General features: G+C 44.2%; 1 protein-coding gene across 1 annotated transcript in view; it reads left to right on the top strand.

The window, feature by feature from the left end:
• The window catches only part of RYR3 (ryanodine receptor 3), a 1,295,770-nt gene that overhangs the window by 625,261 nt on the left and 653,562 nt on the right, over positions 1-16,947 (top strand). Inside the window, 3 exon segments of the mRNA XM_063948019.1 lie at positions 2,342-2,416; positions 3,757-3,835; positions 16,489-16,601. Of these exon segments, the coding sequence (XP_063804089.1) occupies positions 2,342-2,416; positions 3,757-3,835; positions 16,489-16,601 (267 nt within the window).

Here is a 16,947-nt window from a genome sequence, read left to right as displayed (position 1 = left end):
ATTTATTCAAATATACATTTTTTTGTTGATTTAATTTTAAATTATTAGGGTTTTACTTACATTAAAAAATTAAGCATTTTTTTTAAACAAATCTGCACAAGGTGCAGTGCACATGTATGACAGATCATGTCACATGACCCATCACATATGTGCACTGTAAAAAAAAAAAAGGACATTACAATATGTGCATAGGGAAACCCAAGTGGCTGGTCTATGCAGCCATGGGATAAGTTTATGCTTAATGCTGCCAGCCAGTTGAGCCTTCTCCAACTGCCCTGTCAATATTTGTATTGAGGCATTATAAGAGATCACTTGAGAAAGCTTGTTTTTTTTGTTTTCTGTTTTTTAAATATATATACGTTCCACTAGTTTTATACTTGTATTTAATCTCTAACGTGTTCTTCAAATATTAATATTACTTTTGTAGTTTGAATTACATAACATTTCTTGATGTTTGTTTAATTCAGATTACTGCAAGCAGTCTTAATTGATGGAAATAGTTTTTTTGTTTTTTTAAATATAGCACTGGCACTATCTCTGTGTTTTTTGCACGTCAATGTTTGATTTTGTTAAACTTTTTGAATGCTCTGTGTAATCTTGCATTGTTTTCTCCCTCTATTTTTGAAAATCTGTCCTGCTTCATGGTAATTTGTTGTAAATTGTTCATCAATTTACTGTTGTATGTCTGTGTGCCATGTTTTTGCTCATCTTGGCAGCAGTTCTGTTCATAAGTGAAACATTCTGTTAAAAAGTCGTCGTCCCCCTAGGTGTTGTATCAGTTAACATCACTTTTATGTTGTTGTGTTTAAGTAATGACACCCCTATCCTGAGCACAGGACCTGAATGAGGATGTAGACTTTCTCTAAAGAGTAACATTTCCAAAAATGAAGGTGGTATTAGATATGTATGTAGCTAAATAAACCTTAACGTTTAATTTCACTGTGTGGGAAATGCTAGGATTTTAGAGTATACACTTGTAGTTCTAGTGATGATGTGTTATTCTCTTAGATATTGTTAAAAAGAATCCATTGCTCTATTAATGTTGTATTGATTATTATTTTTGAGAGCCGGAATTCCACAGCTTTTTCATGTCATCTGAATATGTCCTATTTATAGGAATGCAATAGATTAAATTATAATGCAATCCATGATCAGTAATCTTAACAATAATAGTTTGAAAGCTAACAGTAATGTTATAATGTACATTTTGTGTGTAATCATCTGGTTACACAATACCGTAGTATAACAATTAAGCGGACATAAAAACGATTAATGTATTTCTTCTAAGCTTTATGTAACTTAAAATTAATTCTTAGTTACACATTGAAACTTTGCTGACCTTGTATATTTTACATAAAGCATAGCACTATGTACAGTACATACAGTGCCAGCCTTCAGCAAATTGTTTTGTATATCTTTACATAGGTGAGAAAAGATAAGAATAAGATTCTAAACTAAATATTGTATTCATGATGTTGTAGAATAACTTGCATAGTTTATCTTCAGCTGGATATCACATGACCAAATTACATTGTATTAGCACAGAAAAAGCAATTACAGATCTTCTATAAGAAGTTACCGTATTTTTGACAATTCAGAAATTGGTAAAGTCCTTATGACTTTTTCATTAATATACATTTTCTTTAAATGCTCCCCAGAAGTTTACCAGGAAGGTAAGAATAAATATAATTTAAAATAAAAAATAAATAAAACCGCTTACCCAGAATGCATCTGTTCTGGCTACATATTAAGCATATCAGACCATCCCATGGTAACAGAATCACATATGGCCATAAATATCAAACAGCTCATGTTTTTTTTTTTTTTTTTTAAAGGACTAATTCATAAATATCATATTTACCATTGAATATTTGTGTTCATTTTCCCCTTTCGTTGTGTTTTTTTCTTGTTATGTGAAGCTTGATGTGCTTGGTATGTAGCTGGCTGTCTCTGGTCTGCAGCATGTTTTATTGGCTCTGAGAGCATTCTGTATTGCTGACAGAAGGTGCAGTACTTTGTCATGGAAGGTGTTTTTTGTTTTTAGACTTTCCTTTTTGTTGGGCTTGTCATTGTGTGTAATTCATAACATCATAGTTATATGTGTAATGTATAATATTTTAAGATTAATTTACAGATGCCAAGATCATTTATATCTCTGTGCATAAGTCGCACAGAGGTCTGGCAATAATTAATCATATGAAATATTATTCTCTCTTTTTAGTCCCTACCAAAGAGAGAAGTTGCTTGGACACCTCTTGAATTTTATTTGGTCCCTTTCCAATATCTTTATAAATATTACAGTTGGTTACATTTCTTTTATTCTTTTTTTATTACAATACAGGCATCACAAGGAGGTGGACACAGGACCTTACTGTATGGCCATGCAATCTTATTGCGACATTCATTCAGTGGAATGGTAAGTAACCAACAGTAGATTTTGTCATGCAAAATCTGTTTTTGAGAATGCAGTGGCTTCATACAACGTCTCTGACATTATATATAGTACATGTGCAGTATTCATCATCCCTGTGCAAGCACTTATGGTAATGGTCAGGATGTGACATTAAACAGTCCCACAAAGGCAAATGCAGTTCATTTACACCTGGACATTACAGCCCCCAATTCATTGTATAAGGAGTAGTATAGCTCCATTTAAATGAAGAGTAAGCCTACAAGTCCCACAACAATGGGGTCCTCCTAGTGTGACTATATCGTTCTCCTGCCAATATACAAAATAAGGGTAATCCCTAAACAATAAAACCTGAGCCTTGAGTACTGTGGCTCAAATTAATGCCCTTATTTATCAATGAGTGATACATTTCACTGTGAGTGATAAATTGCACCAGCCAATCAGCTCCTAACTGCCATGTTATAAACTGTGTTTAAAAAATGACAGTTGGGAGTGGATTGGCTGGTGCAATTTATCACTCACAATGAAATGTATCGCTCAATGATAAATAAGGGCATAAATGTTGTTAAGTGAAAATTTGTAACTTCAGTGAAAACACCTTTTCATCTACACACGCACACACGCGCACACACACACACACACACACACACACACACACACACAAACAACAATAAATTCTTCCACATTCCCTAGGCACACGGAGTAAGTACACACACATGCCTTTCCTCCTTCATCGTCTAACCATCCCCCGTAACCCACTTATGCTATATCGGATATCCCCTTCATTTATTTTCAAGTGATCCTATTTGTTATCTGTATGGAGACTCGAATTATTTACTACTATGCCAGTAACAAGTGTGCGGATTAACAGTTAGAAACTTTTCTAAAAATCTGTATTGAAAATGACCCACGTAACTCTGCTTAAGGAATTGAGCCTAGGTACAGAATTCCAGGGTCTAGCACCAGTCTGTCTCTAGGACATGTTTTTCCTGGTTAGCTAGTGAGCTAGTGACACATGCTTTCCATTACCACAGTACAAGTAGTGAATAGTGTGGAACTAAGCTCTTATGTGTTTGAAAATATTTGCTTTCTTTGAAGCATAAAACAGACATGCTAGATTTCAGTTGCGTATAACCACTTGCATTATTTAACCAGAAACAAAAATGAAACATCACTTTTAATTCTGGTTAACAGTCTGTGGTTTCACTACCCTCATCTTCTATCAGCTGCTATAGAAACACAGCCCAGGTTGCGCCTACATAATTTAATTTCAGATTTGTTAGGTTCAACAGTACACTTTATTAAATATTTACTAATGACTAACACTGCCGGGACTTCTTTTATAGTACTTGACGTGTTTGACGACATCAAGATCCCTAACTGACAAACTTGCATTTGATGTTGGACTCCGGGATACTTCAACAGGTATGAATGTAGAAAGAGATTTTTTTTTTATATATACAATGGTTAGTTGTTTTTTTTAATGTTTTTATTTGAAAAAGTAGAAGGAGCCTCAACGTCTGCTATCCAGGCAAACAATATACCATGAATTTGTGGGAAGAATAATTAGCGCTGATGCCACAGCTAATTGCCATGGTTTACGGGGTGCCTAAACATTGAATAATTTATGCAATGTCTCTGATTGAGTGTTCATGTTTACCCTGTTTACCCACAAGAAGTGATGGCAGCCTGCAGGTTCTTAACTGTGAGAAGGTCCTCCATGTTGGTAATGGGCTGGGTTAGTGGTGCTGGGTCATGATGTCACAGCCCAGCACCACACTCCCAGTGAAGGAAAAGCAGAAGATGTCGATAGAGGAGAAGGAGAACTTCCCAGGGCACCCGCCCAAATCCAAAATAATATGCTTATAATGTGTTGCAATAGGTTTGCCAGACCCTGCTAATAATGGAGGCTAAGGAGGGTGGCTCTGCCTACTCTGAATGAGATGCTGTCTGACAGTCTGTTGCACACAGAATGTGGCAATTTAGTTTTTATATATATTTGTGAATATCTAGTAAGGGTTTTGGGCAGAACTGTTTAGGACAGGGAAGTCGGGAATTGAATTGTAATAGTCTGACATCACTGGTGTAGATCTATCCAGAGCTGCTGTTTTTTAGGGATCATATGTAGGCTCTCCTGTCTCCCAACAGAGAATTAAATAATTGTGTGTAGATGGGTCAGGGATATGTGCCACCTTTAAAGTATAGAAATTTAATTTTTTTCTAAGATTGAGGGAACTTTTACAATAATTTTCCATAAAATACAGATGTGATTATGACCCGGTATGCCAGGTCGGGGAGGTCCTCTTTCCCCTCTATTATTTAACCTTTTCCTCGATCCTATGCTTGGAATAATTGACTCTTGGGCCAGTATTTACTAAAAATCCGAGTTTTGCCGATTTGTGTTTTTTTTTCTAAGTCCCAATCCGGGAATTCACTAAGCAGAAAACTCGGCAGTGTCTGGTCTATTTGTAATGGTTTGATTGGCAAAGTTCTGAAATACGAATGAATAGACCATCGGTCAAACGCGACTGTTATTTCATACAATACGGGTATTCACTATTCATTCGTAATTGGGTGTTAGTCTCTGAGTGCTCAAGTGCGGGTCTATTTTTTTTCGATTCGTTAAAAAAAGCAGGAAAAAAATAGACCTGCTTTTTCCAGTCGAGTTTGGATAACCATGCACGGATCAGTGAGATCTGTGCATGGTTATCTATGGGAAAGGGTGTTTTTTAGTGTCAAAAGTGAAAAAAAAATTGCGTGGGGTCCCCCCTCCTAAGCACAACCAGCCTCGGGCTCTTTGAGCCGGTCCTGGTTGACAAAATATGGGGGGGGGGGGGAAAATGACAGGGGTTCCCCCATATTTAATCAACCAGCACCGGGCTCTGCGCCTGGTCCTGGTTCCAAAAATACGGGGGACAAAAAGCGTAGGGGTCCCCCGTATTTTTAAAACCAGCACCTGGCTCCACTAGCCAGGTACATAATGCCACAGCCGGGGGACACTTTTATAGTGGTCCCTGCGGCCCTGGCATTACATACCCAACTAGTCACCCCTGGCCTGGGTACCCTGGAGTAGTGGGAACCCCTTAAATCAAGGGGTCCCCCCTCCAACCACCCAAGGGCCAGGGGTGAAGCCCGAGGCTGCCCCCCCCCCCCATCCAAGGGCGGCGGATGGGGGGCTGATAGCCAAGTGTAAAAAATGTGAATATTGTTTTTAGTAGCAGTACTACAAGTCCCAGCAAGCCTCCCCCACAAGCTGGTACTTGGAGAACCACAAGTACCAGCATGCAGTGGAAAACCTGGGCCGCAGGTACCTGTAGTACTACTACTAAAAAAATACCCCCAAAAAAACAGGACACACACACCGTGAAAGTATAAGTTTATTACATACATGCACACCTACATACATACATACTTACCTATGTTCCCACGAGGCTTGTTCCTCTTCTCCATGTAGAATCCTTGGGGGACCTGTGAAAAAAATTATACTCCCATAATCCAGTGTAGATTCTGTCCTTTGTATAATCCATGTACTTGGCAAAACAAAGAAAACGGAAACCCGACCATGCACTGAAAGGGGTCCCATGTTTACACATGGAACCCCTTTCCCCGACTGCCAGGACCCCCCCTGACTCCTGTCAAAGAGGGTCCCTTCAGCCAATCAGGGAGCGCCACGTCGTGGCACTCTCCTGATTGGCTGTGTGCTCCTGTAGTGTCTGTGAGGCAGCACACGGCAGAGATACAATGTAGCGCCTATGCGCTCCATTGTATCCAATGGTGGGAACTTTGCGGTCAGCGGTTGACCGAAAGTAACCTCACCGCTGACCGCAAAGTTCCCACCATTGGATACAATGGAGCGCATAGGCGCTACATTGTATCAATGCCGTGTGCTGCCTCACAGACACTACAGGAGCACACAGCCAATCAGGAGAGTGCCACGACGTGGTGCTCCCTGATTGGCTGAAGGGACCCTCTTTGACAGGAGTCAGGGGGGGTCCTGGCAGTCGGGGAAAGGGGTCCCATGTGTAAACATGGGACCCCTTTCAGTGCGTGGTCGGGTTTCCGTTTTTTTGTTTTGCCAAGTACGTGGATTATACAAAGGACAGAATCTACACTGGATTATGTGAGTATAATTTTTTTCACAGGTCCCCCAAGGATTCTACATGGAGAAGAGGACCGAGCCTCGTGGGAACATAGGTAAGTATGTATGTATGTATGGAGGTGTGCATGTATGTAATAAACTTATACTTTCACGGTGTGTGTGTCCTGTTTTTTGGGGGGTATTTTTTTAGTAGTAGTACTACAGGTACCAGCGGCCCAGGTTTTCCACCGCATGCTGGTACTTGTGGTTCTCCAAGTACCAGCTTGCGGGGGAGGCTTGCTGGGACTTGTAGTACTGCTACGAAAAACAATATTCAAATTTTTTACACTTGGCTATCAGCCCCCCATCCGCCGCCCTTGGATGGGGGGACAGCCTCGGGTTTCACCCCTGGCCCTTGGGTGGCTGGAGGGGGGGACCCCTTGATTTAAGGGGTTCCCACTCCTCCAGGGTACCCCGGCCAGGGGTGACTAGTTGGGTATGTAATGCCAGGGCCGCAGGGACCACTATAAAAGTGTCCCCCGGCTGTGGCATTATGTACCTGGCTAGTGGAGCCTGGTGCTGGTTTTAAAAATACGGGGGACCACTACGCTTTTTGTCCCCCGTATTTTTGGAACCAGGACCAGGCGCAGAGCCCGGTGCTGGTTGATGAAATATGGGGGAACCCCTGTAATTTTCCCCCCCCATATTTTGTCAACCAGGACCGGCTCAAAGAGCCCGAGGCTGGTTGTGCTTAGGAGGGGGGACCCCACGCATTTTTTTTTTTCAGAATTTTAAAGACTTTAAACACCTTTTTAAAGTACACAATGAAGCCCTGCATGGATCTCACAGATCCGGCCGGGATTCCTTCTGTTTTGTCAGGCAGTGTTTTACTCATCACTCCTGTAAAACACTGCCTGACATTACGAATCACATCGACATCGGAAAATACGAATTGTGAAAAGTCGGCAGCTTAGTGAATGACCGTATCAGGATTCAAAAGTTGCAGTAAAATGCACCCGATACCATTCGAGATCAAACACCCTTCAAAACGGCAAAAACACGAATCTTTGTAAATATACCCCTTGGATTGTATCACAGGGTATTTGTATTGTCAACGCTGAAATTAAACTTATGGCATTTGCTGACGATGTCCTTATATAACTGTCCAGCCCTGAATCTTCTTTACGTCCTCTGTTGGATTTGCTAGAGAGAATTGGGTCTGCCTTAGGTTTTTTTTATTATTCTGATAAATCACAGGCACAACTGCCACTTATATAGGCTAAGGGATAACTCCCATACTTCTACGCTGCGTTACTTTATCTGAAAGACTGGTTGATGGCTCATGCTAATAATACCACTCTAGAACAAAGTTGTTTTGTCTAGACTTTCTCTGGTAGCCTTCTTGCACTTGGCAGATCAAGTAATACCACCTGAAATACTTGATAACCCCTTTCTAAGCTTGAGATAAATGCGGTTGTTATTACAACTGAAATTTGGCTTGTACCAGTCCTATTCTATCCATTGACTTTTTTTAAAAAACAACTCAATTTTCAAAATAGCACTTACTTTCTCAATCTGGAGTTCTGGAGGGCTTCAAACAGTGGCCCGACTTGTTGCTCCCCATTCATATAAACCATTGGCATACTCTAAAGCTGTTGCCAAATTCCCTATCATTGGTATTTATTGATTTTCTTTTCTCCAGGCCCAATACTATAGTAGGAAAATATCTAAACTGATCCCGGCAAGGGACTGGGCCAAGCCTCGGGACACTTTATTGCTGAAACCTCCTTTATCTAAGGGATCTGTTTCCTCTTACTACAAATTTCTTATAACCTATGTGGAAACTCATCCCTCAAAACTGTCATGTCCCAATGGTTAGAACATTTCTTCTCCTTATCTATAAAAGACCTTTTCGGTATATCGTTGTTCTCCATTACCACACTTCCTACAGCCAAATATACTGAAATGTATCTCAATATATTTCACCACTTGTATATTTCTTCTCATAGGGGTTTCCTAATGGATATTTCTCTGACGTCCTAGTGGATGCTGGGGACTCCGTAAGGACCATGGGGAATAGACGGCTCCGCAGGAGACTGGGCACATCTAAAGAAAGATTTAGGACTATCTGGTGTGCACTGGCTCCTCCCCCTATGACCCTCCTCCAAGCCTCAGTTAGATTTCTGTGCCCGGCTGAGCTGGATGCACACTAGGGGCTTTCCTGAGCTCCTAGGAAGAAAGTGTTTGTTAGGTTTTTTATTTTCAGTGAGACCTGCTGGCAACAGGCTCACTGCATCGAGGAAGAAGCGAACCTACCTAAGTGGTGGTAGCTTGGGCTTCTTAGGCTACTGGACACCATTAGCTCCAGAGGGATCGAACACAGGACCCGACCTCGTCGTCCGTTCCCGGAGCCGCGCCGCCGCCCCCCTTACAGAGCCAGAAGCAAGAAGGTGGTCCGGAAAATCGGCGGCTGAAGACTTCTGTCTTCTCCAAGGTAGCGCACAGCACTGCAGCTGTGCGCCATTGCTCCTCATGCACACCTCACACTCCGGTCACTGATGGGTGCAGGGCGCTGGGGGGGGGGGGGGGGCGCCCTGAGCAGCAATTCTGACACCTTGGCTGGCAAACTGGCACCATATATAGCCCCAGAGGCTATATAGGTGCTTTTTAACCCCTGCCAGAATCCATAAAAATGCGGGAGAAAGTCCGCGAAAAAGGGGCGGAGCTATCTCCTTCAGCACACTGGCGCCATTTTTCCCTCACAGCTCCGTTGGAGGGAAGCTCCCTGGCTCTCCCCTGCAGTCAATACACTACAGAAAGGGTTAAAAAGAGAGGGGGGGCACAATTTAGGCGCAGTATACAATATATATAGGCAGCTATAAGGGAAAACACTCTTTATATGTGATATCCCTGTGATATATAGCGCCCTGGTGTGTGCTGGCATACTCTCCCTCTGTCTCCCCAAAGGGCTTTGTGGGGTCCTGTCCTCTGTCAGAGCATTCCCTGTGTGTATGCTGTGTGTCGGTACGGCTGTGTCGACATGTATGAGGAGGATAATGATGTGGAGGCGGAGCGAATGCCTGTAAATGTGATGTCACCCCCTGCGGGATCGACACCGGTGTGGTTGGACTTATGGAAGGATTACGTGAAAGTGTCAACTCCTTACACAAAAGGTCGATGACACAGAACAGCCGGCTACTCAGCTTGTGCCTGTTCCAGCGTCTCAAATGTCATCGGGGGCTCTAAAAACGCCCGCTACCTCAGATGGCAGAAACAGATGTCGACACGGATACCGACTCCAGTGTCGACGACGATGAGACTAGTGTACCCTCCAAATAGGTCCACCCGTTACATGATTGAGGCAATGAAAAATGTGTTACACATTTATGATAATACCCCAGGTACCACATAAAAGGGTATTATGTTTGGTGACAGAAAACTACCAGTAGTTTTTCCTGCATCTGAGAAATTAAATGAGGTGTGTGAGGAAGCGTGGTCTTCCCCCGGTAAGAAATTGATAATTTCTAAACGGTTATTGGCAGCGTACCCTTTCCCGCCAGAGGATAGGTCACGTTGGGAAACACCCCATAGGGTAGATACAGCGCTTACACGCTTATCAGAAAAGGTGGCACTACCGTCTCCGGATACGGCCGCCCTGAAGGAACCTGCTGATAAAAAGCAGGGGGTTACCCTGAAAGATATAGTCACACACTCGGGCATTATATTGCGACCAGCCATTGCTTCGGCATGGATGTGCAGTGCTCCCGCTGCGTGGTCAGATTCCCTGTCGGAAAATAACTATGGATAGGGACAATATTTTGCTGACAATAGAGCATATAAAAGACGTGGTCTTATACATGCGTGATGCACAGAGGGATATTTGCCGGCTGGCATCAAAAATAAGCGCTAGGTCCATTGCCGCCAGACGGGGGTTATGGACTCGGCAATGGTCAGGCGATGCCGACTCGAATCGGCACATGGAAGTTTTGCCCTATAAGGGGGTAAAACTGTTTGGGGATGGTCTTTCAGACCTCGTTTCCACAGCTACTGCTGGGAAATCGACTTTTTTGCCACAGGCTACCCCACAACAAAAGAAAGCACCGTATCATCAAGTACAGTCCTTTCGGCCCCAGAAAAGCAAGAGGGCTAGAGGCTCATCCTTTCTGCCGAGAGGCAAAGGTAGAGGAAAAAGCTGCAGCGCACAGCTAGTTCCCAAGAGCAGAAGTCCTCCCTGCGTCCGGTAAGTCCACAGCATGACGCTGGGGCTGCTCTGGCGGACCCGGGTACGGTGGGGGCCCGTTTCAGAAATTTCAGCGCCCAGTGGGCTCTCCCACATGGATCCCTGGGTCCTTCAAGTAGTATCTCAGGGGTACAGGCTGGAGTTCGAGACGTTCTTCCCCCCGCCGTTTCCTAAAATCTGCCTTACCGGCACCTCCCTCTGCCAGGGAGGCGGTGTTGGTGGCTATTCAACACTATAATCACAACAAGTGATTGTCAAGGTGCCCCTCCTTCAGCAAGGAAGGGGTTACTATTCCACAATGGTTGTGGTACCGAAACAGAACGGTTCAGTGAGACCCATCTTAAAATTAAAATACATGAACTTTTATATCAGAAGATTCAAGTTCGAGATGGAATCGCTCAGGGCGGTTATTACGAGCCTGGACGAGGGGGATTACAGGGTCTCCCTGGACATCAAGGATGCGTACCTGCATGTCCCCATTTACCCTCCTCACCAGGAGTACCTCAGATGTGTGGTACAGGACTGTCACTATCCGTTCCAGACGCTGCCGTTGGAGTTGTCCACGGCACCGAAGGTCTTTACCAAGGTAACGGCCGAAATGATGATACTCCTTCGCAAGAAGGAAGTTTTTATTATCCCGTACTTGGACGATCTCCTGATAAAGGCGAGGTCCAAAGAACAGTTGGTAGTAGGGGTAGCACTCTCTCGGGAAGCGCTACAACAGCACGACTGGATTCTCAATATTCCAAAGTCACAGCTGGTCCCGACGACACGTCTTCTGTTCCTGGGAATGATTCTGGACACAGACCAGAAAAGAGTGTTTCTTCCAGTGGAAGCACACGAGTCCTGGAAAAAATGGTGGCTTCGTACGAAGCATAATTCCATTCGGAAGGTTCCACGCAAGGACGTTCCAGTGGGACCTGTGGGACAAATGGTCCGGGTCCCATCTACAGATACAACAGCGGATAACCCTGTCGGCAAGAAACAGGGTGTCGCTGCTGTGGTGGCTGCAGAGGGCTCATCTACTAGAGGGCCGCAGATTCGGAATACAGGACTGGGTCCTGGTGACCACGGAGGCCAGCCTTCGGGGCTGGGGTGCAGTCACACAGGGAAGAAATTTCCAAGGAGATTTCGCTTCACATAATTATTCTGTAGCTAAGGGCCATTTACAATGCCCTAAGCCAAGCAAGGCCCCTGCTTCAGAACCAGCCGGTACTGATCCATTCAAACAACATCACGGCGGTCGCCCATGTAAACAGACAGGGCGGCACAAGAAGCAGGATGGCGATGGCAGAAGCCACAAGGATTCTCCGATGGGCGACCTACACCCGGGAGAATGGGGACTTCTTCCAGAAGTTTTCCAAATGCGGGTAAACCGTTGGGAATGACCACGGGTGGACATGATGGCGTCCCGCCTCAACAAAAAGTTGAAAAGATATTGCGCCAGGTCAAGGGACCCTCAGGCGATCGCTGTGGACGCTCTAGTGACACCGTGGGTGTACCAGTCGGTTTATGTGTTACCTCCTCTACCTCTCATACCCAGGGTGCTGAGAATAATAAGAATGCGAGGAGTGAAAACCATACTCATGGTTCCGGATTGGCCAAGAAGAGCTTGGTACCCGGAACTTCAAGAGATGCTGGCAGAGGACCCTTGGCCTCTGCCGCTCAGACAAGACCTGCTGCAGCAGGGACCCTGTCTGTTCCAAGACTTACCGCGGCTGCGTTTGACGGCATGGCGGTTGAACACCGGATCCTAAAGGAAAAGGGTATTCCGGAGGAAGTCATCCCTACCCTGATCGAAGCCAGGAAGGATGTCACCGCAAGACATTATTACCACATTTGGCGGAAATATGTTGCTTGGTGTGAGGCCATGAAGGCCCCGAAGGAGGAATTTCAACTGGGTCGATTCCTACACTTCCTGCAAGCAGGGGTGACGTTGGGCCTCAAATTGGGGTCCATCAAGGTCCAGATTTCGGCTCTGTCGATTTTCTTCCAGAAAGAACTGGCTTCACTGCCTGAAGTTCAGACTTTTGTCAAAGGAGTTCTGCATATTCAGTCTCCTTTTGTGCCCCCAGTGGCACCTTGGGATCTCAATGTGGTTTTGGCATTCCTGAAATCACATTGGTTCGAACCACTTAAGACTGTGGAATTAAAATATCTCACGTGGAAAGTGGTCATACTGTTGGCCCTGGCTTCGGCCAGGCGGGTTTCAGATTTGGCGGCTTTGTCTTGAAAAAGCCCTTATCTGATTTTCCAGATGGATAGGGCTGAATTGAGGACTCGTCCTCAGTTTCTCCCGAAGGTGGTCTCAGCTTTTCACTTGAACCAACCTATTGTGGTGCCTGCGGCTACTAGGGACTTGGAGGATTCCAAGTTGCTGGACGTAGTCAGGGCCCTGAAAATTTATGTTTCCAGGACGGCTGGAGTCAGAAAAACTGACTCGCTGTTTATCCTGTATGCACCCAACAAGCTGGGTGCTCCTGCTTCTAAGCAGTCTATTGCGCGCTGGATTTGTAGCACTATTCAGCTGGCGCATTCTGCAGTAGGATTACCGCAGCCTAAATCAATAAAAGCCCATTCCACAAGGAAGGTGGGCTCATCTTGGGCGGCTGCCCGAGGGGTCTCGGCTTTACAACTTTGCCGAGCAGCTACTTGGTCAGGGGCAAACACGTTTGCTAAATTCTACAAATTTGATTCCCTGGCTGAGGAGGACCTGGAGTTCTCTCATTCGGTGCTGCAGAGTCATCCGCACTCTCCCGCCCGTTTGGGAGCTTTGGTATAATCCCCATGGTCCTTACGGAGTCCCCAGCATCCACTAGGACGTCAGAGAAAATAAGATTTTACTCACCGGTAAATCTATTTCTCGTAGTCCGTAGTGGATGCTGGGCGCCCATCCCAAGTGCGGATTGTCTGCAATACTTGTACATAGTTATTGTTACAAAAACCGGGTTTTGTTGTGAGCCATCTCTTCAGAGGCTCCAATTGTTATCATACTGTTAACCGGGGTTCCTATCACGTGTTATATGGTGTGATTGGTGTGGCTGGTATGAGTCTTACCCGGGATTCAAAATCCTTCCTTATTGTGTCAGCTCTTCCGGGCACAGTTCCTAACTGAGGCTTGGAGGAGGGTCATAGGGGGAGGAGCCAGTGCACACCAGATAGTCCTAAATCTTTCTTTAGATGTGCCCAGTCTCCTGCGGAGCCGTCTATTCCCCATGGTCCTTACGGAGTCCCCAGCATCCACTACGGACTACGAGAAATAGATTTACCGGTGAGTAAAATCTTATTTTTTGATGATTCTGCTTGTCCTAAATGTCAACAACCCTCAGCCGACCTTCATAATTGTTTCTGGTCCTGCCCTTTTGCTATGAGATTTTGGCTGAAGATCTGGCCTATATCCATTTAATAAATTATGCCCCGTTCACTCCAGAATGGGCAATTTTTGGCCTTTTACCTCCAAGTACTAAGGTTCCTAGAGATGATAATAAATAGCTGCTGGCAATCTCTTTGGCTGCTCGCAAAACTATTCTGCATCCCTGGATCCAGAGATAGTCATCAACCCTAGAAATGTTTGAGCACAACAAGTTTAACATGGATTGGTTGGAAGCATCTCTCCAAAAAGAGATCTATACCAAATGTTGTTGTTGTTTTTTGCCACATGGGAGAGTTTTATAGAGGTTCTTTCTACTTCCACTAAAGAGGCTATTTTAATTTTTTTCCCAGTACTCTGAGGTATGAGACAAGTACCTTTCTCCAGGATACTTCTCTTTCCTTTTAGTGGATTAGTTCTGTTTAGCATGATTCCAGGCTTTCCATCTAATGTATCTTTGTATGCATTGAATTTGTCATTGTTTTTCTTTTAATTTTTCTTTGTTGTTGCAATAGACTCTGATGTATTTCTTTGTATATTATTTTGTTCACACATGAGCATCTATTGTAATTTTTATGCTTCAAAAAAGTAAATGTTGTCCAAAAAAAATACAGATATGTCCTCAAACACCTAGCACCCAGCGCAACATAGCCGCTCTAAAGCTGGGTACACAGTAGACGATAGTGTCTACCCAGCAATATTGTGTACAGCAGGATCCGGCGGGCTTGCGGCATCGTCAAGTGCATACACATTTGTCGATACCATGAATGACGGTGGGAGTAGGGAGCAATGGGGTGGGGGGGGGGGGGGGGGGCAGGGGCCATGATGCATTAAGCAGGATGGTATCCTCAACGACATCCCCAGATTGACCTGCTTGTATGGACGACAGGGGATGTCACTGACAATCAGTGGGAGAACACATTGTCGACGATCTAGTGCATACACACTGGACGATATGAACGATGTCATTCCAAAATGTCGGAATTGAGTATATCATACAGAACATCGTCTAGTGTGCACCCAGCATTAGATGTGTATTACACCACCTGTTTCTAGAAATGTTGCATCATATTCACATCGCTGATGCAGCAAAACACCACTCAGTGTACCACAGACTCTGGCCTGTGATTTTAACCACATATGACTTAGTTTTAAACATGTATAAAGTGGTTGATGAAGCGCAACGGAACTTGGAATGAGAAAAAGCAGCCGAGGCAGACTTATTTGCATATAGAATATCGCACATCAGATTGATCAGTGAATCTAGCAGAGTAGTTTAGTCACTTCCAGTTATTTGATTTGTACCAATAAAATACACATTTTGAGCGATAAAGACGCCCTGTGCTGCCAAGTTGCCCAGGACCTTGGGCTCACTGAGAGGGGCTGTTTGGCGTTTGAAGCCACAATGTATGAGGACACGAGTACAGTATGTTCAGTCATCAGGGTCATGGTTGCCCATCTGTCCTTCTAGCATTTTGTAAGCTGTACAAATGGAAAACATTTAATGATGAGGAGATGATCAAATTGTTTCTGGAAATTGTTATGTATGTGTGGGCAGGATTTACCTGCCTTGTGTTAGGATAGAACACAGGTTCTCAAACTCGGTCCTCAGGACCCCACACGGTTCATGTTTTGCAGGTCACCTGTAGATTTTTAAAATGTGGCAGTTGGTGATACACAGTGCACCTGCTGGGTGACATGGAAAACATGAACCGTGTGGGGTCCTGAGGACCGAGTTTGAGAACCACTGGGATAGAATATTAGAACTGTGCAAATATTTTTTTTTCAACATTAAATCTTTATTAAGAATATACAGATTAAGCTGGGATGCAGAAAAGGAATGGGGTAATAAGGCAAAAAAATATATAGAGAAGTGGGGACAGGTCATCCAAGAACATCCAAATACATTGAGTGTTTCACATAGGTCAACTGTCATCCCCAGCCGGGGATTCATTCAAGTCAAAAAGAAGGCTCAAAGAGGTGGGAGGAACGGGGGGGGGGGGGGGGGTACCCTCACCCTCACTCTCTGTGATGTATAAGCGCCATGGAAGCCACTTCATAATAGGCGTAGAGGGGACAGAGGAGTATGCGGCCTCTCTGGTCTCCATTTTCAAAGTGAAATTGGGTTTTGGAAATTACTTTCTCAAAGTGTGGGGGTGGGGGAATATTTCCAGTGTTGAGCAATGGTAGCTCTTGCAGATATTAAAATGTGACTCAGAACATAGCAGGAGGGTTTAGGGACAGAACTAGGGTACCAATGTAAAAGAGCTAAAGAAGGATCTTGAGTTAAAGTAAGTCCTTCCTGAATGAGCTCAAATATGTTATTCCAAAAGGGACATAGCGCCGGACTGTGCAAATAATTTTGAGGGTTGTTTTTATTTTTGTCATAGGAGAGGCTTGCTGGTGGACAATCCATCCTGCATCCAAACAGAGATCGGAAGGAGAAAAAGTTCGGATTGGGGATGATCTGATTTTGGTCAGTGTGTCCTCCGAAAGATATTTAGTAAGTATAATTAGATAAAAAAAGTATCTTCCAGTGTGTTTACCATGCAACATGCAGTCCATGATTAACAATGGTGAAACTCCGCTCACTATATGGCCGCAGTATGCTGCACTCTAGTTCCACTAAAGAGCTATAGGGGCAAATGTAATAGCCTGTGAGTTGCAGCCACCTGCAAGTATGCTTTCGGCATAGCCACAGTAAATATACCGATGGTCAGTAATGACTGCACGCCCTGTCTTGTTATAATGGTAATTAACCATGAAAGCTAATTATTTGTAAATATTTATGAATTATTGTAGTGGCATATTATTTCAGCAGCTTTCCAGTAGTAATGAATCGTGCGCAC

This window comes from Pseudophryne corroboree, chromosome 12 (assembly GCF_028390025.1).
Source record: "Pseudophryne corroboree isolate aPseCor3 chromosome 12, aPseCor3.hap2, whole genome shotgun sequence".
NCBI classification, from domain to species: Eukaryota; Metazoa; Chordata; class Amphibia; order Anura; family Myobatrachidae; genus Pseudophryne; species Pseudophryne corroboree.
This window is presented reverse-complemented; position numbering and strand designations above follow the sequence as displayed.